Genomic DNA, 25,887 nt, shown 5'->3' with positions numbered 1-25,887 from the left:
TTATTACAATTTCTTCAGTAAATTGTGACTTCAACTTATAATGTCTCCTAGTTTTTTCCTCCACTCTTGAAAGGGGGTGGTTTGAGTGGGCTTAATTTTCCCACTGCGTTTTAAAACCAGCACACCCTACTCTCAAACAAAAGTATTTTGGTTCACACTTTCACTGTATTTCCCTTCCCCTTCTTTTCCCAGCACATGCAGATAGAAAACAGGGGGAGCCCATCCACCTCTCTCCTACTCTCAAGAATCTGCTCTTTCTTGAAGCAAGATGTACTGACAGATGCTTCTTGGTTAACTCCAGAGTCCTAACAACACAAGAACTGTTAGCAGAACTGCTGTCAGAGACTGAAATAGTTCATGCCTCAAACATTGATATAAAGTTTTGCTCATTATAGCAAAAACTGTATAAAGAAGCTACAACCAAAGAAGCTTTCCTGAAGATACCTGACTGGGACTTTGGACTGTAAGTTAAACCACTGAGATTAGATAAAGGGAAAACCCATTCTTTAATCATCTCAGGCCTAGGAAAAAACAAACAAAGCTGAAGGAGAGGAATGCATTCACAAGAAAGCGAAATGCAGCAGAGATTCTTCCCCGTCTGAGTTTGGGGTGGGGAACCACAGCTCACAGAAGCCAGGTTTACACAGACTCACCCCCCGAAACAAGGCAGAGGGTGAGGAGGTTTCAGTTGTAACCTCTGGTTAGAGGCAGTGAACACCCATCCTCCCTTACACAAACTGGCCCAGCTGTGGAACCCCCAACCCCACAGGCCACATCCACAGGACATTCACATGAGAGGAACTGAGGGGGTGTCATAATCCATCAAAGACCCCCTGAAGTGCCTCCTCCCCAGAGCCATTCCCGAAGCCTTGCACCACAGGACTGCACATGATGCAACAAACCTGGAGTCTGTTGTAAGAGACAGTGGCAAACTCCCCCCCCCCCCCCCCCCCCCAGGGAGGTGCCTGGGTTTTCCTACCTAGCCTGAGCATATATTAACCCATCAGATTCTATGCTTTTTGGGGGGACCTTCACCACCAAGAAGGTGGAGAGGATCAATGGAACATTGTTGGGATCCACGGATGGTGATATTTTCTTTATTCTGCCCCTGTCATTCTCTTTCTGTCCCTCCCACCTATTTTCTATTTCTCTCTCTCTCTCTCATATTTACTATCAAATAAAACCCATACTATTGTCACTGGCTTATGGTCTTGTTTGCACCTTAATTCAGGCAGAGGCATTTCTAAGAACTTTAGTAACTGGATCATGACAACTGACACCTTGGAATTCCAGAGGGGAGACTTCATCTTGTTTAGGACACAGAGTCCCTTGAGAGGTGGTCCTGAGGAGCAAAGGAGTCCAGGAAGGCTGGACATTCTTCAAGAAGAAAATCTCAAAGGCACAGGAATGGGCTGTGCCCATGTGCCAAAAAGCTGGCAGGGAAGAAGAATGGCCTGGCTGAACAGAGAGATTTGGATGGAACTCAGAAAAAAAAAGAGAGTTTATGACCTTTGGAAGAAGCGGCAGGCAGCTCAGGAGGACTGCAAGGTTGTCATGAGGTTGTACAGAGAGAAAACTAGTCCAACTAGAACTTAATCTGGCTACTGCCATAAAAGACAATAGAAATGTTTCTTTAAATACACTGTCAACCAAAGAAAATCCAAGGAAAATCTGCGTTATTGGATGTGGGAGAAACACAGCAACAAAGGATAAGGAAAAGGCTGAGGCATTTAATGTCTTCTTTGCCTCAGTCTTTAACAGTAAGACCACTTGGTCTGTGGGTACTCAGCCCCCTGAGCTGGAAGACAGGGATGGGGAGCAGAATGAAAACCCCATAATCCAAGAGGAAATGGTCACCGACCTGCTACACCACTTAGACACACACATGTCTATGGGGCCAGAGGGGATCCACCCAAGGGTACTGACGGACCTGACAGTGGTTCACCAAGACACTTTCAATAATTTACCACCAGTCCTGGCCAACCAGGAGGTCTCAGTTGACTGAAGGTTAGCAAATGTGATGCCCATCTAGAAGAAAGGCTGGAAGAAGGATCTGGGGAACTACAGGCCTGACAGCCTGAACTCAGTGCCAGCGAAGGTTGTGAGCAGAACATCTTGAGTGCCACCATGCACCACGTGTAGGACAACCAAGGCATCAGGCCCAGCAAGCATGGGTTTAGGAAAAGCAGATCCTGCTTGAATAACTTGATGCCCTTCCATGACAAGGTGACTGTCTTGGTTTGAAAGACAGGTGTCTGCTAAGGAAGGCAGAAGCCTCCCTTGGAATGGCAGATGCAACCCCCCTTCCCGCCGAGTTATTATAATTTTGAAATCAAGGGGCTTTTAGGCAAAGATGTGGGAAATAGGAATAACAGTTCTTTACTATTATATATCTATATGTGTATAACAAGTCAAACAAACAACAATAACTATGACAGTAACAGCAAACAATCACAAACCCAGTCCCAGCCTTCTCGGCTGTCAGGCCCTTTCCCCTCGGGTACAGTTCCACTCGAAGCCAGCAGGGGCGCTGGAGGCTCCGGGTGAGCAGGGCAGGTGCAATGGCTCTCCCGCGGCTGCAGGGGGCGCTCCGGAGCGAGCTCGGGGAGCACACGGCACTGGTGCCCTGGGATCCTGGGAAGGGATGGAACAAAAAAGCTTCACAAACCCCTGGGCAGCTGATCCCGGTGTCTGGCCAGACCCTCGGGAACAGCAGGCTGGAATGGCAGATTGGAACGGAAGGGACGAGCACAAATCCTGGGTGGCAGATGGGATGTATCCAAACGGGGAACCCCCCGGAGGTCTGGGCAGGCAGGGCGAGCAGGGCTACAATGTAGGGAAGGCTCGAAGCAATGGCAGGGCAGGGCAGCCACAGCCCGGCTCCCCAGCAGGAGCTGTGGGAAGGCAGGCTTTGGGATCCCCGGGCTTGTCCAGCAGAAGGAAAAGCAGCCAAACAGCCTCCCTCTCTGTCCGAATGCAGGAGACCGGAGACCAACTGGCCACACACTCAGGTGAAACAAAAGAGTAGCCAGATGCGCCCCACTCCGTGGCCAGGTCTTTGTTTTTTCTTAAGTACCCGGCCATTTGCTCCCCTAGCAACACAAATGGGGAAAATTCCTTTAACAGAGAAAAAAACCAAAACCAAGAGAGCTCCTAAAACCCCAACAGATTGTTAGAAGGAATGGAGCTTAATGCTTCCTGCATCCCGTCTTGTGTACCCCTGCCCAGGTGTTCCTTCAAGGATACTCTGGTTAGCAAGGTAACAAAAATTAATTTACTCTTCGTGTTTCAGCCATGAGTTTGTGGTTATTCTGCCTGTGTTGACTCAAACATGTGGCATAGTCAGCAGGATCCAGGAATAACCATATCATGGCTAGAAAAAATGTTGGAGACTGGGGAGGCTGTGATGGTGACTCCCCATATTCCAGGATGTCCCAGCACTGAACGCTGGGACCCCTGGCTGCTTTCCTAGCTACAGTGGCTCTGCCCAAAAGCATGGCCTGAAATAGATGATAGTTACACCCCAGACAATTGAGACAGCTGTAACACTCATTCACAACACTCCTGAAAATACAGTATGGTCCTATACTCAAACTTCTCCCTTTATGTTACATCTTCTTTTAATCATATTCTTGACTTCTTGTATTTCAGGTATGTTTGATGATTTCCTGTGCCTTATCTAGGGGGATAGCATTGGAACTGTTATTGGTGTTACAAACCCAACATTGAATTGAAGTTTGATCTGCAAAAGAGCAAGCCACAGCTCTTCAATCTGTGGGCAATTACCCCCTGTCAAGTTACCAACCCTGAAGCAATATTGGCTGAAGAAGCTGGAGCAACAGCATATGTATTACTGGGAGGAGATGACACTCCTGTTTTCCTTCCTTTTCACGGATTGGCTCCTCATGCTTTGTAGGCTTGTACTACGAGCACACACCTTGGATACATTTCTGCAAGATCAATATGTAAATACTCATGTGTGGTTGGTTTTTACTGTAACTAACTTATTACTCTTTCCAATAAGCAAATATAGAGCACCTGGTGTGTGCCCTTGTACAAGGTTTAAATTTGACATCCAAGGCAATTGTTGCCTTAAATCTGGAAGTAACTGCTGTACACTGAGGAACCTTACAACACTGATTACTGATAAACTACCTCCCTCTTCAACATCATAAATGCTGTTCCAAGTTTGAAGGCATGTGCTGCTTTAACATAACTGCTGAATCAGCTAGTATGGACAGCAACATTCAACATCTTCAGGACTTAATACATCAAATAACGCAACCTATCAGTGGTGCCTGGCTAGCTGAGTGGTTTAGGAGGGGCAGGACACTTAACTCAGCATTATATGTTTATTCCTTTTTGTATATGCTTTATGAAGTGTGTTCTGGTTTGGCCAAATTTAGAAATATATCCTCTGAGAGAAGGCACAACCACCCCTTCCCCCCCAGGTTCGGGAAAAAATAAATAGGCAGCGATATGGGATACACTTCATAAGGTCACCCCAAGACAAGTGCCTATGTAAATTCCCTATCCCACATTTCCAGCCGCAGTAGCAGTAAGTAAAGATCCAGTTCATGACCACCTGAGGAACCAGACGAACATAAGTCTATGGGACCTGATGAGATGAATCAGAGTCCTGAGGGAATTAGCCAATGTAGTTGCCAAGCTACATGATATTCTAAAAATCATGGCAGTCAAGTGAAGTCCCAGGTGACTGGAAAAAAGGAAACATTGTACCCATCTTCAAAAAGGGTAGAAAGGAAGACCCTGGAAACTACTGCCCTGTTAGCATCACCTCTGTGCCTGGGAAGATCATGGAACAGATCCTCCTAGAAGCTCTGTTAAGGCACATGGAGGACAAGAAGTTGATTCAGGACAATCAGCACGGCTTCACCAAGGGCAAGTTCTGTCTGACCAACCCAGTGGCCTTCTACAATGGAGTAACTACATCAGCGGACAAGGGAAGGGCTACAGATGTCCTTTATCTGGACTTCTGTAAGGCCTTTGACATGGTCCCCCACAACATCCTTCTCTCTAAATTGGAGAGAGAAGGATTTGATGGGTGGACTGTTCAGTGGATAAGGAATTGCTTGGATGACTGCATCCAGAGGGTAGTGGTCAACATCTCAGAGTCCCAGAGGACACTGGTGGCAAGTGGTGTCCCTCAAGGGGTCTGTATTGGGACCAAGTGCTATTCAATGTCTTCATTAATGACATAGACAAAAGGATCAAGTGTACCCTCAGCAAGTTTGCAGATGACACCAAGCTGAGGGGTGCAGTTGACATTCCTGAAGGATGGGATGCCATCCAGAGGGACCTGGACAAGCTCAAGAAGTGGGCCCATGGGAATCTCATGAGATTTAACAAGACCAAGTGCAAGATGCTGCAATTGGGTTGGGGCAACCCCCAGTATCAATACAGGGTTGGGGAAGAAGGGATTGAGGGCAGCCCTGCCAAGGACTTAGGGGTACTGGTGGATGAGAGCCTGGACATGAGCTGTCAGTATGCGCTGGCAGCCCAGAAAGCCAATCGTATCCTGAGCTGCACCAAAAGCAATGTGGGCAGAAGGGCAAGGGAGAGGATTCTGCCCCTCTACTCCACTATTGTGAGACCACACCTGGTGTACTTCATCCAGCTACTGGGTCCCCAGCACAGGAAGCACATAGACCTGTTGGAGTGAGGCCAGAGGAGGGCCATGAAGATGATTAGAGGGATGAAGCACCTCTATGAGGAAAGGCTGAGACAATTGGGTCTGGAGAAGAGGCAGCTCTGGGGAGACCTAATTGCAGCCTTTCAATACCTGAAGGGGACCTACAAGTGAGCTGGAGAGGGACTTTTTATAAGGGCATGTAGTGATAGGACAAGAGGGCATGGCTTTAGGCTGAAAGAGGGTAGGTTTAGATTAGATATTAGGAAGGAATTCTTTCCTGTAAGAATGGTGAGGCACTGGAACAGGTTGCCCAGAGACGTTGTGGATGACCCATCCTTGGAAGCATTCAACGCCAAGTTGGATGGGGTCCTGAGAAACCTGGTCTATTGGAAGGTGTTCCTGCCTATGGCAGGGGGTTGGAATGAGATGATCTTTAAGGTCCCTTCTAACCCAAACCATTCCATGATTCTATGATTATTCTAGGATTAAGCATCTTCAAGAGGGTATCTTTTCTCTCTTTAATAGATGTGCTAATGTAGAGAAAGAAGATCCTGTTTATTCAGAGATGATGGTGCTTAGCCTTCCTGCAAAAAATATTTCTTTATTCCAATTTTCAGTGATTTAGCATGTATTACATTTGCCTTGTATTCAACCGCTGACATTTCAATTATACAGAATATTCAATTTTCATTTTCCACAATACAGCTTTGCAATTAAGCCATGATAAAGATAAAGCATCTCTTGCATTGATTTTTAAGTAAACTTTCTTATTTAGTTTTAACACAAAAATCCACTCATGCATTAATCACTCAGAAGTGTCATCTATAAAATACTGAAGTTAATCTGCCAAGGATTTATTGAGATTTCTTTTAAGAACTGTAATTACTGGGTTTGCTTTCTGAGACTGTAAGGTAGCATAAAGTACCATTTTTTATCTTGAATAACCACTAGTGTTAGAAATTTATTTATACATAAACCTCATTCATTTATTTGTTTCTAAAAGTGGTACCAGTAGATAGAACTACAAAATTATGCAATGATTACATACTCTGAAGCCAAATTTACAAGGATGTTGCAACATAAAATATGTCATACTGACTTACAAACGTTTCACTAACATTCATCATGTCCTTGTCTGACAGTTTGTCATTCTCATTTATCTCTCTATGGCATTCGAGCATGGTTTTAATGCATCTTGATCACTTCTGAAGTTGTCTTAGAAACTGCAAAAAATAATCAGCAAATATCCACTTGATTTAATGTTTTAAGTGGAAATCTTTGAAGCTAGCAATCTTTTAAGTCAGTTGTGTGATCAAGGCCATAATTAGCTGGTTATAAATCTGTACTACTTCCCAAAGAACTAGTTCTACCCTCTTCTTGTTCTCACCTTATCATTCATGACAGCAGTCTCACTTGTGCCCCATCTGATGACAAGATCAAGAAAGTGATTTAAATAAAAACTAAACTGATCAAAGAAGTGAATTAGTTTTTAGTCAGAGTGGTTACCTGAAAGTGTTGCACAAACACTAGTGTTCCAGTTTGGCCAAATCTAGAAATATATCCTCTGAGAGAAGGCAGGCTATAACCACCCCTCCCCTACCAGGTTCAGAAAAAAATAAATTTTCCTCGAAGGAAAGTGAAAGAACTATTTATTTAACAAACACACAGGAAAAGGGATAATAATGCTAAATAATAAAACCTCTCACTCTGCTGAGAGAAACCTGGGAAAATTTCAGAGTCCTTCCATAGATCTCTCTCTCCCCCTCCTTGGAGCTGGGACGGGGTGGTGGGCCCAACTCCAGGGCCAAGGCCTCGGTGGAAAATCCTCCCAATGTATTCTGATGTTGAAACTGTCTGTAGCGGGTTCAGTTTGTAACCGGGCAGAAACACCAATTAGAGTGTAGTGGTTCTGTTCAAATTATCACTTACTTATTTACTTTCTGTGAGATAAGAATTAGGAGAAAAGCAAAGCAGGCACAAACTTAAAAGAATATAAAGAAGTTTATTAACAGACCTAAAAGGAAGGGAAAAAAAAAATCATACCACACCTGCAGAACTCTTCTCCTCCCTCCACCTTTCCCCCTTCTCCCACTGTAAAAAGACAACCCTTGAGATGTTCAGTCTGTTTACCACTTCCATAATAACCTTGTTCAGTTCACTTAGGGAGAGGAGACTCTCTTGCTCATGCTATGGAGACATCTCCACAAGAAGTTCTGTCATGGCTCAGTATCACAACGAGACAGCTGCCCATGTTGGTTCTCTGCTCGCATGTGAGAGTCCCTTCCCCCGACTTACAGCTTTTCCCACTACTGCTTTTGAGGGTCCAATCATGAGCTACTGGGGTACCATTTTAAGGTTGAGCTGTTCAAAAACAAAGGTTCTCTTCACCCATCTCTGGGAGCATCTTCATCTCTAAGAATAGAGGCCCTCCTCCTTCCCTGGGAGAAAAAGGGTCTTTATCATCTTCATTTCTAAGACTATCTCTGGGAGCATCTCTAGGAACAGAGGTCTTCTCCTTCTGATTGGAGCAAGAGTCCTCATTGCTTCCATCTCTCCCTGTTCAAATTTCTCATCAAATTACAGCTGCTTCAGCATTTGCTTATTCCAGCACAGGTGCTTTTGCTCACAAGTACAAGTTGAAGGCTCCACCCCCCATGCTTTCATGAAATTACAACAGGTACTCTGATATATCATAGTCTATCACCACCATAGCTTTACAACAGAATTTCAGCTTTTAAACATCTCCTCTTTCTCCTCCCTCAGGTTTTCAGCTCTTCTTTCTGTACTTAATGTCTGCAGCACTTACAGCACTAAAAGGGTTAATCTCACCCAGGCCTTGCAGCTGGAATTTTGCATATCGCTGTTGGCCATATGATCTTTGCCGGGCAGCGGGGCAGCTTCAGCTGAATCTTCGGCCACACTGGGGGGGGGGGGGGGGGGGGTGGATCTAGGCCATGCCGTCTGCACGTAACAGGGATGTGGGGGCTGCAGATGGAACAGGGCCACACGGCTCCACGATGGCTGTGGCCCGGCCCAGCCCCGGCCGTGCAGGTCCTGGCCCGGGCCCGCTAGGCCCCGTACAGGCCGAGCCCAGTTACCTGTCCCAAAGCCAGAAGCCAAAGAGAGAACTTCCCGGGGTTTGTCCATTCTTAAATGTGGACCACAGAGGCGGTCAAAATTTTAAGTGGCTTAAAAAACTGTCAATATTCAAACTAGCCAATTGATAGGTTCTGTAAGGTCATAGAGGAAGCTGTAAGCACCTCTTTGCAAGAAAATCACTTCCGGGACTATGCTTGCAAACCCATGACACAGTCCAGCAGAGAAAAAAGGAAAAAAATAAAGTTCCAGGAAAACAAAAGTTCAACTCTCCAGAGGAAAAGGAGCTGAGAATAAAAACTGCCGAAATCTGGCTGGAAAGAAAAGCAAGCCCGGTGCTTCCCTTCCCTCTCGCTCTCCTGCCACAGCTGAAAAAAAGTCACTATCTCTGTGTGACCTTGAACAAGCTGCAAACTGCTTTGAAAAAGTTTTGCTCCGTTTTTCCTCCCCCCTCTCAGGCTCAGTTTAAAGGCAAAGAAAGGCACAAAAATCAATTTCTGGGCATAGGGCAGCGATATGGGATACACATCATTAAGTCACCCCAACTAGTTACAACTAGTAACAACCCAAGAGAGACTCCAATAATAAACCTCTTTGCAAAGACAGGACTAGCCTTCTCAGCTGCAGGACAGGCTAATGTGGCTGAAACCTAAACTCCCTCCCTTCAGACCATAGTTTGAAGATACAGAGTTTCAAGTCACAAATCAAAGCTTTATTTTAATGAAATTTTACCTTTCCACAAAGTCCCAGAATGGAGCAGGGACGAGGAGGGAGAAGGGCTAGCTTGAGGGACAAAAGTTATATGAAAATGCTATTGGCACTAAAACTCTGCCTCACTGAATTACAACCTTGGATGCAACAAAGCAGCTCATTCCACTCACTAAGCACAGTATTTAATTCACAGAGAAAGCTGAGGGCAAGGGGAGCAAAGCCTGCAAAGGGAGATGAGGGGGACACTTGTTAGAGTTGAGACAATTAAATCTTGCAAACACATAAATGAGACTTAAAATGTAGTACTGTCTCAGGGTGACTTTATGAAGTGTATCCCCTATCGCCGCCCTATGCCCAGAAATTAATTTTGTGCCTTTCTGTGCCTTTAAACTGAGCGTGAGAGGGGGAAGAGAAAAAAACTGAGCAAAACTTTTCAAAGCAGTTTGTTCAAGGACACAGAGATACAGAGACTCCTCTGCGTTCTGCAGTGGAGGGAGAGGGAGGAAGCAGCTTGCTTGCTTTTCAGCCAGCTTTTGGCTACTTTTTCTCTGGAGAGATGTTGGAGTGAAAGCTCCTCTGGACTCAGGCCCAGAGGGAAGCCAAAGCACAGGGGTTGAATTAAAACCTTTGGATAAGCTGAGATACATGAAGCCACACCAAAGTGAAATAGAAATATAGATTTTTTAACTTTTAGTAGAAATATATGCTAAGTGCCTTAAACATTAAAAAGCTGTAGCAGAGACCTTAAACACAGTTCTTGCTGCAGCAATGTTACCTTTTCACAGAATTCTTTACTTTAGACAAAATATATATAGAATTATACTGTTCACATTTTTTAGATAGAATGTTCACATAAACAATAAGAACTGATAGAAACTGTATATGCAAATCTGTGTAATACCTATGTAACACTTGTGTAAGACTTAGGATTGTTAGAATTAGACTAGGATAGGTTAAGAAAAGAAAAACTAGAATCATGTGTTAATCTTATTGGTCAGTTAACAAATATAATCCACACTTCTGTAGGAAAAAATATAGAGTATAGTGTATAGTATATAGAGTATATGGAGTATATAGAGCATATAGAAGAAGCTGTTTTTGCCTGCTGTTGCAGCTGCTGTTTGCTTTTATCATGTAACCCCCTTCAAACTCTGCCTTCAAGAAAGCTATAAGACTATGAAATAAAGAACTTAGCAGAACAGCAGCCTCCTCTGCTCTTTACCCTGGTCCGAGAAGGAAGGGTACCCCGTCAAAAGCTCAACAGAGATGGAGAGTTGAACTTTGTTTTTTTCCTGGGACTTTGGTTTTTTTCTCTTCTTCTTTTTCTGGACTGTTTCAACATCAGAACACCTCGGGACAGTTTTCCACCAAGGCCCTGGTCCTGGAGGTGGGCCTGTGACCCAGCTCCAAGGAGAAAGAGAGAGAGAGAGAGACCTACGGAAGGACTCTAAAAATTTTTCCAGGTTTTCTCTCCACAGTGAGAGGTTTTATTATTTAGCATTATTATCCTTTTCCTGTGTGTTTGTTAAATAAATAGTTTTTATCTCTTTCACTTTCCTCTGAGGAAAAAATGTATTTTTTCCCGAACCTGGTGGGGGAGGGCTGGTTGTAACCTGCCTTCTATCAGAGGATATTTTTTCCTCCAAATTTGTCCAAACCAGCACATGCAAGACTTCATATAAGGTATAAAACAACACAAGTCATTAATGAGAAGGATTTCTAAATTGAGAGAGATGGGGCAAGGAGAGAAGAAACATCATATATATCAGTAGTTATGGATTTTATTTGCATGAAATTCCTTAAGCAGAAATCAATCTTCATTTGAATTTTATATTAAGACTTTTTCATAAAACCCTCCTGCCTGAAAAAAGAAATCTCTCAATTGCCTTTCAACAGCAGAAAGAACAAAGCATTTAATGTTGGGTACCTTTTAGTTCTCCTTAAACAACAGAGAAAAAAACAAAAATTGAAACAAACACACCAGCCCATCCCCAAAGATCACATGATAAAACTAAAAAAAAGGAAAAGAAAAATTTTGCTTGTATTCCTTACTGAGGATATGCACAAGTTATTTTTTCATTTTCCTAAAAAGACACAGTTAAAATTTCAGTTAGATAGACCTGACAATGTTTGTGCAATATGAAAATAACTTCTAAAGAACATTCCTGAATGCCTAAGGAACCAAAAGATTTGGAGGCAAAAAAAATTAATGTGCAAACTAATCAATGCTGAATATGCTTAAATGAAGCTAAAAAATTAGGAGCTGTTTGTCTGAACAGAGGTTCGATTCTTCAGAAGAGGAGGAAGCTGGAAGAAGTTTGGGGAATTTAGCAAGGGATAATATTGACAGGGAAAGGTGTCATAAAAGAGAATTTATTTCTGATGCATAGACATTTGACCATGTTTTCAATAAATGTATTTTACAAGTACCTTCTAATGCTGATAAAGTAAATATTCTTCAAACAGTGTGACTTTGCACATTTTGTACAAAGAAAAAAGATCCAGTGGAAAAAGTAATAAATTAAGGTGCCTCAAATATTCAGCATAATTCAGTAAAGAACCTCAAAAATTTGCCCATCTTAAAGGTCAGTGAGTACAACAAAGTTAACACAATGGTCACATGCTTAAACTAGATACAGTTAGTTTTGTGTTCTCATGGGCCCAAAGAACAAGGATTGTTTCCTTTCCATGCACTGCAAGCACTAATTGCAACACTGTGTACACCAGTATTAAACTGGTAACTTGCAGGATACACCTGACAGTCTCTCAGCCATCCCTCTCAGCCCCAATCAACATCTTACGAACACTGCAAAATCCAGTTCCTTTAGCAGATTACAACTAGTGCTACTGGCTTCTCAGCAGCAAATGCTGCCACCACACCCTGTCCAGAGCCACTGTCAACTGATTGTGCAAGGATCCCAACAGCAGCATGAACGCATCAAGAGAACAAACAGGATCAAATACAGAAGATTTTACAAAGTACTTCAGCTCACCGTTAAAACTTATTAGGTAATAACTCTGCACCTATCTTAGGCCACTACTCAGAATCCCTATCCCCATTGTCTTGGTTTGAAAGACAGGTGTCTGCCAAGGAAGGCGGGAACCTCCCTTGGAATAGGAAAATATGACCTCCTTCCCTCCAAATTATTATAACTTTGAAATTAAGGGGCTTTCAGGCAAAGATATGAGAAAAAGAATAACAGTTCTTTACTAGCATGTATATGTATAACAAGGTAAACAAACAACAACAATGGCAGCAACAACAAACAAAACCAGAAACCAAATAACAGCCTTTTCTCGGCTGTCAAGCACTTTCCCCTTTGGTGTAGTTATGGTCACAGCCAGCAGGGGTGCTGTTGGCTCCCGGCCAGGCAGGGCAGGTGCAATGATTCCCCTGCGGCTGCAGGGGGCGTTGTGGCACGAGCACAGTCACTTCTTAATGTGGGTAATGGAGGGCACAGCCAGTGGAAGAGATGGAAAAAAGGGGCTTCCTTTACAACCTCACAGGGGCGGCTGGTCCTGGTGCCTCTCCAGATAGTGAAATGAGCTGTAGCAGGAACCTTGGAAGCAGCAAGCTGGAACGGCAGAGGCCAGCAGACCTCAGAGTGGCAAACAAAATGTATCAGAAACTCCGCAGCTGTAGCAGGAGCCACGGGGTGTCCTGGCAGGCAGGGGGTGAGGGATTACAGTGTAGCGAAAAACCCAGAGCAGTGGCAGAGAAACGGCAGGGCTGGAAGGAGGGGCTCGAGGTCCTGGGTTTTCCCCTGAGGCACCCGAATAGATGGTGAGGGTCCTTTCTAGTGAGGTACAGTGTTAATAAGGTCCCAGTCCAATGGCCGCTCTTACAAGCAGAGCTTCACTCACGGTAGAAGACAGCAGGAGATGGAACCCCTCAGTGGTGGTGAATTCTTCCCACAGCCATCGTAGCCTGTCTCCCCTCCGATCCCGAGAGCGAGAGAGAAGCTGAGCCCAGCCCCTCACCCCCCAGCCAAAATCACGAGGTATCTCTGCCCTTCCCAAAATAAAGCCCCCCAGCTATGACAGTGCAGCCAGCTGCACTCCTCACCCTCCCCCTTGGCTCTCTTAAGTACTGATTGTTATTGTCTCTTAGGAACAGATGGGAGAAAATTCCCTAAGAGAAAGAAAAAAAGGAAAAATCCTAACCTCCAACACCCATATAAAGAAAAAAAAAGTATATTTGTTACAAGCACCCTTAATTTATAGCTACTGTATTGCCTGGAGCATGACACAAAAGTAAATGCGACCATTTTCCTCCACTTACCTTTCTTGTCAATAGACTTTTGCGCCTCATTCCACAAGCCTCTAACTGAAGACGCCCTCGCAATGCCAATTCAATTAACATACAGCCACGCAATCCCGAGGAGATGCAATCATTCCAAAATGATGTGTAACCCTGTGAAGAATGAAAGGCAGTAAAATATTTCCATTTCTACCTGAAAGCAAATAGAAAAAGAGGCTTAATGCATTCTCTAAATGGTTCTCTGGCCCTCGTACACTAGCATCACTAGTCAACTACCATTCCTGTACTGAAACATCAAAGAGAAAACAGACTCATCCCCTATTAGTTTTGACACTTGGTCTCTGCTATTTGAAAAGAAGGGAAACTTCAGGAAAGAGATGCAAAACAAACCAGCAAGATATCAAGAACTGTGAGATATAAAGTGTAGTTTATATGTAGTCAAAAGACCTCCATGGTCTGCAGAGGCACAGCTGCTTCACCATGGTCTTTACCACAGGCTGCAGGGGAATCTGCTCCAGCACCTGGAACACCTCCTCCCCTTCCTTCACTGACCTTGGTGTCTGCAGAGTTGTTTCTCTCACATATTCTCACTCCTCTCTGGCTGCAATTGCTCTCGGGCAGTTTTCTCCCCCTTTCTTAAATAGGTTATCACAAAAGCATTACCACCATTTCTAATTGGCTCAGCCTTGGCCAGCAGCGGGTCTGTCCTGGAGCCAGCTGGCATTGGCTCTGCTGGACATGGAAGAAGCTCTCAGCACTTCTCACATAAGCCATCCATGTAGCCCCCCCCCGCTACCAAAACCTGGCCACACAAACCCAATACAGTTGTTCTTATATGGACTGCCAAACTGCAAGCTACATTTATTCTATGAACCACACTACCACACTTTTCAACTATATTTCTACATACAGTTTTGCCATAATGGGCAAAAAGTCCTTCATAACAACGTTTAAGCCATTAACCATAACATTACAGTCTCTCACAAGAGAAGCAACAGTTAAATATTAAAAAAACATGCAAGAACAGTATCTAAGACAAAATATTTCTGAGAAATTGTTTTTTGAGAAATTACTTTGAAAACACTTGTTACAATTCCGAAAGACTTTCCAAAACTCCCATATTGTTGCATCTCTGTGAAAACGTCCACTTTGTGCTTCTTCAGAGAAAAAATCAGTAAAAAGAAAAGAACACTCCCTTTCATAAAATTTATCCTAACCGGTAACAAAGTCTAACAAATCAAGGGTAATACAATTTTATTCTTTTTGCAAATATAAGCTGCAAATGTATAGACATATCAGATGTATACATCTGAAGTCTTCTAAAAACAAACCAGTCACTAAGGCATGCCATTAAATATAGATTTCTAGGAACATGATAATATAGATTATATAGACAACCAATACTTTAAAAAGTTCTTTAAAAGCTCTAGATCTCTAGAAAGTAATTACTGAAATATGTAACAGGCATTTTTTTAAAGGCCATAATAGAAGGTTGGAAAGGCATTTAAGAATTTGGATCAGTCAATTCAGAGCTGATATGTGAGTAGCTGTTACTCGCAAAGAAGTCAGCCATTCTGTAAATTAAGATTTTGGTTGGCACCAGACATTTCTTTGCCAAAAAACGTGCAAGATGGTGTGCAATATATACAAAGACTCCTACACTCTACTATTCTCAATTAAATAGCCTCTTTACATAAAAATAATTTTTGAAATCAGACTACACACAAGCAAACTTACAGCTGTGGCATGATAAATATATACTTCTTTCTAATTCCAGAAAGTGTTACATTATTATGCAAACAATTCAAGCGCTAGAAATTTTTCCCCTTGTTTAGCAATGAAAACTGAATTTATTTTTAAAGTATTTTTCAATTAAGTGACTTTAACTATACCACTCCAAGTGTTGGAAATGTACAAAGTTTTTAATTGTTTTATATAACTTTAGTCAGGGGATGTGTTCGCCTTTGCCACGAGGGAAAGGAATCGAAGTTTATTTTCAAAGGACTGTTTCACCACTCGAGGTCTGATGAGCTTAACATCTCAACAAGACTGGGAGTAGCACAGAAGATACAAAAAAGATAATGACCATTAAGGAACATCAACTCCAAACATCACCCCTGGCATGGTCGGAGACACCTGGTCTGGGTAAAGATAGATAAGAGAACAAAGAATGAGAACCTAATTAACATCGAAGGTGAAGAGATCAATAACCAATATGAAACCAAATACTAAGAACTGTGTAACTTGGGACCAATGAACACTGAATCAATGAATTTCTCTGGGTTTTGACTGTATAAGTATGTGAAAAAACTAGTAAAAATCATGTGTGATGGAATGATTTTCTCTGCACAACCCGGGCTATGTGTGGATGTGTGACCGATAGGTAAAGCTTTGTAAAGGAAAGGACTGGTAAAATCATGGCTCCGGCCTGTTACTTAGCCTAAGTAGAAATGGACAGTGGGAGAATGACTCAGCTAGAATAGAGGAAGTGAGGCATGCTGCGTGAATGCTTCGTGCCCGCACCGTGGTATATGGTGGTTGGTTAAATTTGGTTTGTTGTGCCTTAAAACTATGTAAACTAACAACCGACTAACGGCATAAAAAGGCTGTGGTTTTTGTAAATAAAGTTCCTCCTTTGTACCTGCTTGGGGACTCCTCGCTGCTACATATCACTACATCTGGCGCCCAAACGTGGAAAACTACCCTACGACGAAGAGCGGACCTCGCCCGGGACCGAAGCCCCCGGGCCCCAGGAGCGGCCCCGGCCCGCGACCTACACTGGTTCCTGAGGACCTCCCGCAGTGGCCCCAGGCATCACCCAAGCCCACGCAAAGGACTCCGGCGGCGGCTCCAGGCAGCGCATCCCTACGGTGAACTCTGGTGGCGAGCTCCGGCAGCAAACCCAGGCAGCACGCTTAGACAACCTGAGCGACCTCTCAGCTTCACCTTATCAAACTTCAGCACGCACATTCCACACTTTGAGGTGAGCTGCGATTGATAATGGGTACTAAGCTGTCCCGTACTAAGCTGTCCCTCGAGCAGAAACAGACCCTAGAGATGGTGTGGCAGCTTTTACTAAGGCAGAACAGAGACATTTCCGATGCTAAATTTCTTTCCTAGATTGGCTTTCTACGCATATCAAAGATCTCCCGCCAGCCAGCATTTATCACCTAGATGCTTGGCAAACGGTTGGGCAAAAACTTTTCTATCTTGCGAGTGCGGGTGATGTCTGTGTGTCCAGGCATCTCGCTACTTGGGGAATTATAATGTCAGCTCTTACAGAATCTAACGCAGGTTCGGCTGCCCCACTCTCCTGGGAACCTGTTTCCCCCTCCGCACAGCTGCCCTGCACAGCTGCCCTCTTCAGCAGCTGTCTCGAAGGGAGACGCATTCCTGCATAACAGCTCCCCCGCATTCCAGTCTTCCCTGGGTCCTAGAGCTCCCTCACTGCCCGCCCCGCCCACCTCTGCCCCGCCCAACCCCGCCTCTGTGCTGCCTACTCTTCCCACGGCCCCTGTGCTGCCTAGCCCTCCCGGCCCCGCCTCCGCACCGCCCACCTCTCCTAGAGCCTCTGCACCGCCCACGGCTTCTCCTGTGGTACCTCCTCTTTCGCCGCCCGCCCTCTCAGCACACGCCCCCCCCATGGCTATGTCACCAGCCCCCCGCTACGGCTGCTTCACAAGCACCCCCCACGGCTACTTCACTTCTGCCAACCGCTTCGGCCGACTGTGGCCTCCCGGCCTTGGATGCGGATATCCCTACAGCCGCAGTGAATATCAAGGCCTCTCCGACTAGTCCCCCGCCCTCGCAGGGCCTCTAGAATGCTGCAGCTACCCCGCCCCCATGCGGGCCCCCAGGCCAAGCCACCCCCCCACCTAGGCCACTCCAGGAGCTGCCAGCCAGCTCCGCTGCCCCTCTGGAGACCGTTACTTTGAATAGCTATTCAGACACGGCATCTTGTAATGCCCAGGTGGTACAGCAACTGTACCCTACATGTGATCGGGACAGGGTCCGCCCATATCTGACTGCATACCCAGTTGTCTACGAACAGGCCAGGCCTCCATCCTATAAAGATGTAGAGTACTCTGTCCTGAAGGAGTTGCGCAGGCTGGCACAAGACGCGGGTGCAATTTCTGAGCAACTCATTACATATCTACAGACATTAAGTTCTGCCTATATTCTCACTCCTGCTGACTGGAAAAATATGATGAGGATGGTCCTGACAATGACCCAGTATCTTGTCTGGTTCTCGGACTACCCTTCACCTTGCCTGTCTCAGGCAGGGCGTCTACAGCGGAGGGATCCCCCTGTCCTTGTGGTTCAGTTAACTGCTGAAGGTGGGTTTGAGAATGCCAGAGCCCAGACAGACTATCCACGTGATGTTTATGACCTCATTGCTGTTGGGGTCTCCCCCCTGCCACGGAGCCCTGGGAGAGGGGCCCTGGGGGGGAGACACGGGGTTTCCCTGCCCCTAGTCAGCCTCATTCTCGATTGGTTGGTTTGTGTTCCCCGGTGTGGGCAAGGACCTTCGGGTCCCGTGACTCGAGGAGTTCCTGAGCAGAGCCCCGGCCATGCGGCTGGAGAAATAAAGATCTCTGAAACATCTACCAAGAATCCGTCCACATATATTTCCTTTCCACGGGACTCCTGGTTTGATATATGCTTGTTACAGTAATCCCCGCTGTAACAAACTGGTGGAAGAATGCGGGCAAGACACCGATCCCTGAGGAAATTCGTGAGTAAAAAACCACTCTAGGCCTCTCTCTTCTCATCTTGGTTTGGATATTCTCTCTGGACTATGGAAGAATCATGGGAAATGGGACTCTCTGAGCCACAGAAAAAAATGTATCTAGAAGTAAAAGGAATCCTTGAACAACAAAACAAAAAAGTAATGGAACCGGGAGATCTAGAACACTTTTTTGTCTGGCTTTTCAAAAGGTTCTCCTATATTTCTCGAGACTTACTTTTTGATATCGAACCTCCTGAATCTTGTGAGGGGTGTTTCTGGAACGAGATCTGGGATAAGGTATGGGATCAAAGCGAAGCTTTCCGTGCATACCTTATAATCAGGGAAGCTCTTGAAGAGCATTTGTATGGTCCCATTACCCCTAAAGCAGATGATCATACTTATTCCGTGGCCGAGACTGCGTGGCCGCCATCCCGGGAGCACATGACTGCAGCCTTGCCGGTGGAGGTGCCTGCCCTGGATGCGCCCGGCCCCCTCGGGAGCGCGTGCCTTATCGCAGACCCCATCCCTGTCTCGGGGTCCCCGGCCACACGACCGCGAGTGAGGGAGCGATGCCGCAGGCGCCGCCGGTGTCGTGGGCCACGAGCACCCAGGAACCGGGGCTCGGCGTGGCAAGCCGCTCTGAGCGACTTTCTCGGAGAGCCCTGTAGAGGGAGAAGCGGCGGTTTCCACAGCGACACGAGAAGCTGTGCAGCGCAGCGCCGAGCCGAAACGGGGCCGCTCTCAAAGCAGCGTGGAGTTGGCAGAGCGGAACCGCTCACAGGGTGCGGGGCCAGCCGCGATGGCAATGCGGGGCCGCGCAGAGCCCAGACACGTGCCGGAGCAGCGCTGCTCGGAGGGCACAGAGCAGCCGCAATGCGAGGCCCTGGCCAAGACGTCGGAGTCGGCGAGGCGGAGGCCACACGGGACCGGCACCCACGACGAACACGCAAGCACGTGATAGGAGAAGTTGTAGCAACAAAAATCACAGGAACTGTGAAAAGGTACAATGTAAAAAACAACTATGGATTTATAACACGAGATGATACAGGGGAAGATTTATTCATCCATAGAACTGCCATTAAAAGGAATAATCCTAAAAATTACCTGCAAAGTGTAGGAGATGGGGAAGTTGTATAATTTGATATAGTGCAAGGAAAGAAGGGTTTACAAGCAGCGAATGTTACTGAGCCTGGGGGTATTCCTGTCTGTTGGGGTTTTAGTTTTGTCCTAGTTTTTTTCTGTTAGAGGAATTTTCTCCCATATGCATGTTGCTAGGGGACAAATGACCATACTTAAGAAAGACAAAAGCACCCCGTTTTTGGGGGTGGGGTGGGCCTGGCTACTCTTTGTTTCACCTGGGCATGTTGGGAGTTCGCTCTCAGCGTCTGGAGAGAGAAGCCGCGGAGAGAAGAGCTGCTGGTTCCCGTTTTTTCGGCGTCTTTCCTCTCTGCTGGAAACAACACCGGGATCCCAAGGCTGCTTTCCCTGCCCTGCTGGAGGCTGGGGCTGGGGCCGCCCTGCACCGCTGCTGTTTCGAGCCTTCGCTACGCTGTAGCCGTGCTCACCCTGCCTGCCTGGAGCCCCGGGGGGTTCCCCTTTTGGATACATCTCGTCTGCCACCTGGGATTTGTGTTTGTGCCTGCCGCTCCGGCCTTGCCATTTCCAGCCTGCTGTTCCGGGAGTCCAGGACCGGCTGCCCAGGGTTTGTGAAGCCTTTGTTCCACCCTTCCCCGGGATCCCAGGCTGCCAGTGCCGCGTGATCCCCGAGCTCGCTCCGGAGCGCCTCCTGCAGCCGCGGGGGAACCATCGCACCTGCCCTGCTCACCGGGAGCCGCCAGCGATCCCTGCTGGCTGCGAGCGGAACTGCACCTGAGGGGGAGTAGCCTGACAGCCGAGAAGGCTGGGACTGGGTTTGTGTTTGCTGTTATTGTCATAGTTGTTGTTTTGTTCGACTGGTTATATATCTATCTATCTATCTATCTATCTATCTATCTATCTATCTATAAATATATATATAGTAAAGAACTGTTATTCCTATTTCCCACATCTTTGCCTAAAGACCCTTGATTTCAAAATCATAATAACTCAGGGGGAAAGGGGTTATATCTGCCACTTCAAGGGGGGCTTCTGCCTTCCTTAGCAGACATCTGTCTTTCAAACCGAGACACTGTCAAAGGCAGCCATTATGCACAAAATTATAAACAATATCCATCGCAGCAATTTCCCTACCCACAGCCTAATTTCCCCTTTTACCCTATACCCAATATGAACCCTTTCCTAAGTTTACCCTATCCCCAGTTTATTCCTAATCCGTTTTTCACCCCAGGGCTTCCTTATACAGTTCCATTTCCCTACAATTCCTCTCCGATGCCGATGGGGGGATGAAAAGGGGGAGGGAAGAAATTAAACCCTCTCCTGCCTCAGTTTCCCCACAAGCATGCCCAGAGAGTTCTGTCTCCCTTCTATCAGCCCTAAGATGTTCCACAGAATCTGTTTGGACATTTAAAGACTCAGGAGAGTGGCTTGTTTTGTTTTGAAACTGTTCTTGTTATGTTTTTCCAGTTGTTTTCATTCTTCTTTTATTAAAATAAAACGGGTGAGATGTTGGGGTCTCCCCCCTGCCATGGAGCCCTGGGAGAGGGGCCCTGGGGGGAAGACACGGGGTTTCCCTGCCCCTGGTCAGCCTCATTCCCGATTGGTTGGTTGGTTTGTGTTCCCCGGTGTGGGCAAGGACCCTCGGGTCCCGTGACTCAAGGAGTTCCTGAGCAGAGCCCCGGCCATGCGGCTGGACAAATAAAGATCTCTGAAACATCTACCAAGAATCCGTCCACATATATTTCCTTTCCACGGGACTTCTGGTTTGATATATGCTTGTTACAGTAATCCCCACTGTAACAATTCCCTGTCTTTCCATTGCAGCGATGCGCCCGGTTAAATGACAGCCAAAGCTGCTAACATTTCTTATACCAAAGTTGAGCAGGGGCTAAGCGAGCCTTACACGATTTTCATGGATAGGGTCCAGGCGGCGCTGGCCCAACAGGTGTATGATGAGGACACACGACAAAACCTGTTACGGCAACTTGGGTATGAGAATGCGAATTCTAACTGTAAAAGAGCCCGCTTATCTATTCGTAATCGCTGCACTTGTGGTATAGTGGAGATGGTTAGAGCTTGCCAAAATGTGACTATTCCATCTCGTAGCACTAACTCCTCCACTGCGGCTTTCGCAGCTCGGTTGCAGAAAGCATGTAGCAATCGTTGCCATCATTGTGGGTCCCTTGATCATCTGAAGAACAATTGCCCTCTGCAGCAACCAAGAGGTCAATTTCCTTCCACTAATGCCCCTACCACTAAGTGTCCCCTGTGCAAAAAGGGCTTCCATTGGGCTAAAGATTGCTGCTCTTGCTGTGTTGAGGACCTTAAACCTGTGGTCTTGGGAAACCGCCTGTGGGGGGGCCGAACTTACGCGCTTGGCAGAAACAAACAAATGGGAAGCACGGCGTCTGGCAAGCCAGCTCATCCTAGCAACCTCCGGAAGTGCCAGACTGGACCTGGCCGCCAGCCAGTAACTCTGGAGACCTCCTCGGTTCATTTAGTCCCTACAGGGGTATGGGGACCTATTGGCAATAATATGCATGCTTTACTAATCGGACGTTCTTCTACCACGAAGCTAGGACTCTTTGTGTTACCTGGTGTCATCAACTTCGACTATGAAGGTGAAACACAGATTATGCTCTGGACACCCTTGCCACCTTGCTTTATACCTGCAGGCCAGCGGCTCGCACAGCTTGTTCCATTCTGCAGCACGACCCCGGGTGGAAAAGGTAAGCGTGGTACTGCAGGTTTCGGAAGCACTGGCCAGCCTCAAATTTTTTGGGCAAGTGCTATCACAGCAGCTCAGCCAACCATGGTCTGTGTGATTGATGGCAAGGAATTCAAAGGACTTGTTGATACCAGGGCTGATGTTTCCATTATCAAAGCCAGTGACTGGCCTAGTGATTGGCCCATGGTTGACCCTGCCTCGACCCAGTTGGGGTAGGAGGGCTTCAACACCCTCATCAAAGTGCCCACCTTTGCCTTGTTCATGGCCCCGATGGGCAGACTGTCCACATCACACCATTCATCGCTCCAGTGCCATGTACATTGTGGGGGCGTGATGTCCTGAGACAGTTTGGAACTAGTGTGAGCATAAACACTGACTCTCGTCAAACCCTTTTTCATAGGGGCCATTGAACAGCCGTTTCAAACACAAGTACTGAACATATGTAAGCTCACGTGGAGGACTGATGACCCTGTCTGAGTCTCTCAATGGCCCCTACGTCAGGAATGGCTACAGAACCTACAGTAGCTTGTAGATGAACAGCTGTCTCTCGGACACATACAGCCATCCTCTAGCCCTTGGAACACTCCTGTATTCTGCATTCCCAAGAAAAGTGGTGAATGGGGACTGTTGCATGACTTACACATGGTAAATGCGGTCATTGAACCCATGGGTGCCTTGCAAACTGGACTTCCCTTTCCTGCCATGATACCTCTCGATTGGCCCCTCATTGTCATAGACTTGAAAGACTGCTTTTTTACCATTCCGTTGCACCCTGATGATGCACCTCGTTTTGCTTTTTCAGTGCCCACCCTGAACCATGCAGAGCCAATGAAAAGGTATCACTGGACACTTTTGCCGCAAGGCATGAGCAACAGCCCAACTATATGCCAGAGAGTGGTGGACCTTACTCTGCAACCTGTCTGCCGCCAATTTCCTGAAGCGACCATGTACCACTACATGGATGATATTTTCCTTGCAGCTAAAGATCATTCTGTTTTGTGTTCCATACAGGTGGCTGTCGTTCAGGCAATTTGAGCAGTTGGCTTAGTCATTGCACCGGAGCAAGTGCAGCAGTAAGCCCCATGGCATTACCTAGGGTGAAAAATTACTCAGCAAACTATCTGCCCTCAGCCTGTAAAGCTTTCTGTTAAGGATAACCTGACCTTGAATGATTTTCAGAAATTGTTAGGTTCCTTGAACTGGTTACGTCCCATTCTAGGTTTATCCACAGAGCTTTTGCACCCCCTGTTTGCTTTACTCAGGGGTGATCTTAATCTCAATTATCCCCAACAGCTGACTCCTGTGGCTAAGAAAGCCCTAGATCATTGTGCTCAAGCTCTGGAAAGTTGTCAGGGCTGGAGATGGGACCCTGATGAACCTGTTTCTCTTGATATAGTGGTGTCTTGTGCCTTCTCTCAGAGGATATATTTCTAAATTTGGCCAAACTGGAACAAATGGCTAGCAAGTTACAACCCTTTGCTGTCTTGTTTCAGTGGTTCCCTGATGACAGTGATCCCTTGCATGTGCTGGAGTGGCTATTTTTACCTCACACGGCAACAAAAACTGTATGGACTATCCGGGGCGTTTGCGCAGTTAATCATGAAAGACCATGAGCGGCTGCAGACACTCAATGGCCATGATCCACATGTAATCTGTGTATCTGCAAACAAAGAAAACTTGTCATGGTTGTTGTCAGAGGACACTAACTTTCAGATTGCACTTGCAGACTTTTCAGGATAATTATCTATCCACTACCCTTCACATCGCCTGTGGACGGAGGTGGGTAGCCTCCCCCTTGTATGCAAAATGCTGCTGCAGCATGACTCCCGTCAACGGAATGACAGTTTTTACAGATGCATGCAGCAGAACCAGCAAAGCTGCAGTAGTATGGCGTGAGGGTGACTCTGCCCGATGGCATAATAGGGCTCTGACTGTGCAAAATGCTTCAGTGCAAATCCTAGAGTTAGCCACTATACGCTATGCTTTTCAGTTGTTTTCACAAGAACCACTCAACATTGTAACTGATTCTGCATATGCTGCTAATGTAGTTGTTTGTTTGGAATCTTCATACTTGCGCTATGTTGATAACCCAGTTTTATTTGCAGAGCTGCGTACACTGTGGCTTTTGATTAACAACCGGCAGCATGACATTTATGTGCTTTATTATTATGCTGATCTTACTGTCATGCCAAATGTTGTGCCTAACAAGTTTGCTCAGGCTAAGCTATCTCATGACTTCTTTCATCAGAATGCACGCTCTTTACGAAAGCAATTCCAATTGACTGCCTCGCAAGCTCAAGACATTCTGCTTTCCTGCCCCTCTTGCTGTGGAATTGCTCCTGCTCCTTTAGCAGAAGGTGTCAATCCTTGAGGCCTAACTGCTAATTCTGTCTGGCAAACTGATGTTACTCATGTTCCAGAATTTGGTCGTTTAAAGTATGTTCATGTAACTGTTGACACTTTCTCACGTTTTTTGATGGCAACTGCCCACACAGGAGAAAAAACTCGTGATGTTACTCGACACTGGCTCACATGCTTTGCTTCTTTGGGCCTCCCAGACACTACAAAGACTGACAATGGCCCTGCTTATGCTTCTGAGCGGACTCACCAGTTCTTACAGCAGTGGGGTGTCTCCCACAGCACGGGTATCCCTCACTCTCCCACTGGTCAGGCGATTGTTGAACGTGCCCACAGAACACTGAAAACTATGCTTCACAAACAAAAGAAGGGGGAGTTGGAGTGCCCACATGATAGATTAGCAAAAGCCCTATATGTTCTCAATTTCCTGAATCGAGATGAAGCTGGCCAAACAGCATGCAAAAGGCAATATTCTTTTGATACAAAGGCTCATCCCAGGCCTCCGGTGATGGTAAAGGACCCAGTAACAGGGCAGTGGGCAGGACCTTTAGACTTATTAACATGGGGAGGGGTTATGCTTGTGTCTCCACAGGTCACCATGTGAAATGGGTTCCTTCATGGTGTGTGCGACCATTTGTTGCATCATCCTGAACGGTGAAGGCACTGCGAGTGTCGTACCCCCTACACTGGACGGCGCAAACGTATGGATCACCCTTGCAAATGCTACGCGCACTGATACTATGTGCATCTCTATAACTCCTAATGATCCTTTTCGCACGTGCTTGGTAGGGGTACCCATTGACAAGAAACGCTTTGGTAAGCTGTATAATGAAAGCGTGCAGCAAAACTGCGCAGCCCCAGGTATATTGCAGCCTATGTGGTGGTGCCAGGACCCCTGGTGGAAGACCACAGGACAGGATGAGACATGGTATAAAGATCTGAGAAGGATGCATGACTTTCCAGCTTTGCCCTCGCAGCCACAAGAACTAGACACGCTAGGGACTTTGCACACTTCGCTATGCTTTTACATTGATGGTACGTTTGGTGTTTATATAAACAGTGTTAACTTTGATGTCTCTCCTAAAGGTATTTTCAGCAATGCTTCCCTGTGGTGTAATCAGACCTTGGAAAGTCAACTGACATCTGGCATCAGCGCTATTGCTCTCCCCTCGGACTTGTTCTTATTATGCGGGGAGCGCGTTTGGAAAGGTATACCAGGCAAAGCTGGTGGCAGACCTTGCACCATTGGCCAACTA

General features: G+C 46.2%; 1 protein-coding gene and 1 long non-coding RNA gene across 2 annotated transcripts in view; one reads left to right on the top strand and one right to left on the bottom strand.

Annotated features, from left to right (window-relative positions):
* The window catches only part of LOC138102747 (Golgi phosphoprotein 3), a 125,791-nt gene that overhangs the window by 58,111 nt on the left and 41,793 nt on the right, over positions 1-25,887 (bottom strand). Inside the window, exon 2 of the mRNA XM_069000498.1 lies at positions 13,743-13,874. Within this exon, the coding sequence (XP_068856599.1) occupies positions 13,743-13,874 (132 nt within the window). The remainder of the gene's footprint in view (positions 1-13,742; positions 13,875-25,887) is intronic.
* LOC138102755 (uncharacterized) lies at positions 16,593-25,754 on the top strand. Its single transcript, XR_011147519.1, has 3 exons — positions 16,593-16,704; positions 25,224-25,332; positions 25,718-25,754. It is a non-coding gene; the product is annotated as an uncharacterized lncRNA (long non-coding RNA).

This window comes from Aphelocoma coerulescens (assembly GCF_041296385.1).
Source record: "Aphelocoma coerulescens isolate FSJ_1873_10779 chromosome W unlocalized genomic scaffold, UR_Acoe_1.0 ChrW_unloc_scaf_1, whole genome shotgun sequence".
NCBI classification, from domain to species: domain Eukaryota; kingdom Metazoa; phylum Chordata; class Aves; order Passeriformes; family Corvidae; genus Aphelocoma; species Aphelocoma coerulescens.
The sequence above is the reverse complement of the archived record's forward strand: the minus strand, read 5'-3'. Positions and strand labels throughout refer to the sequence as shown.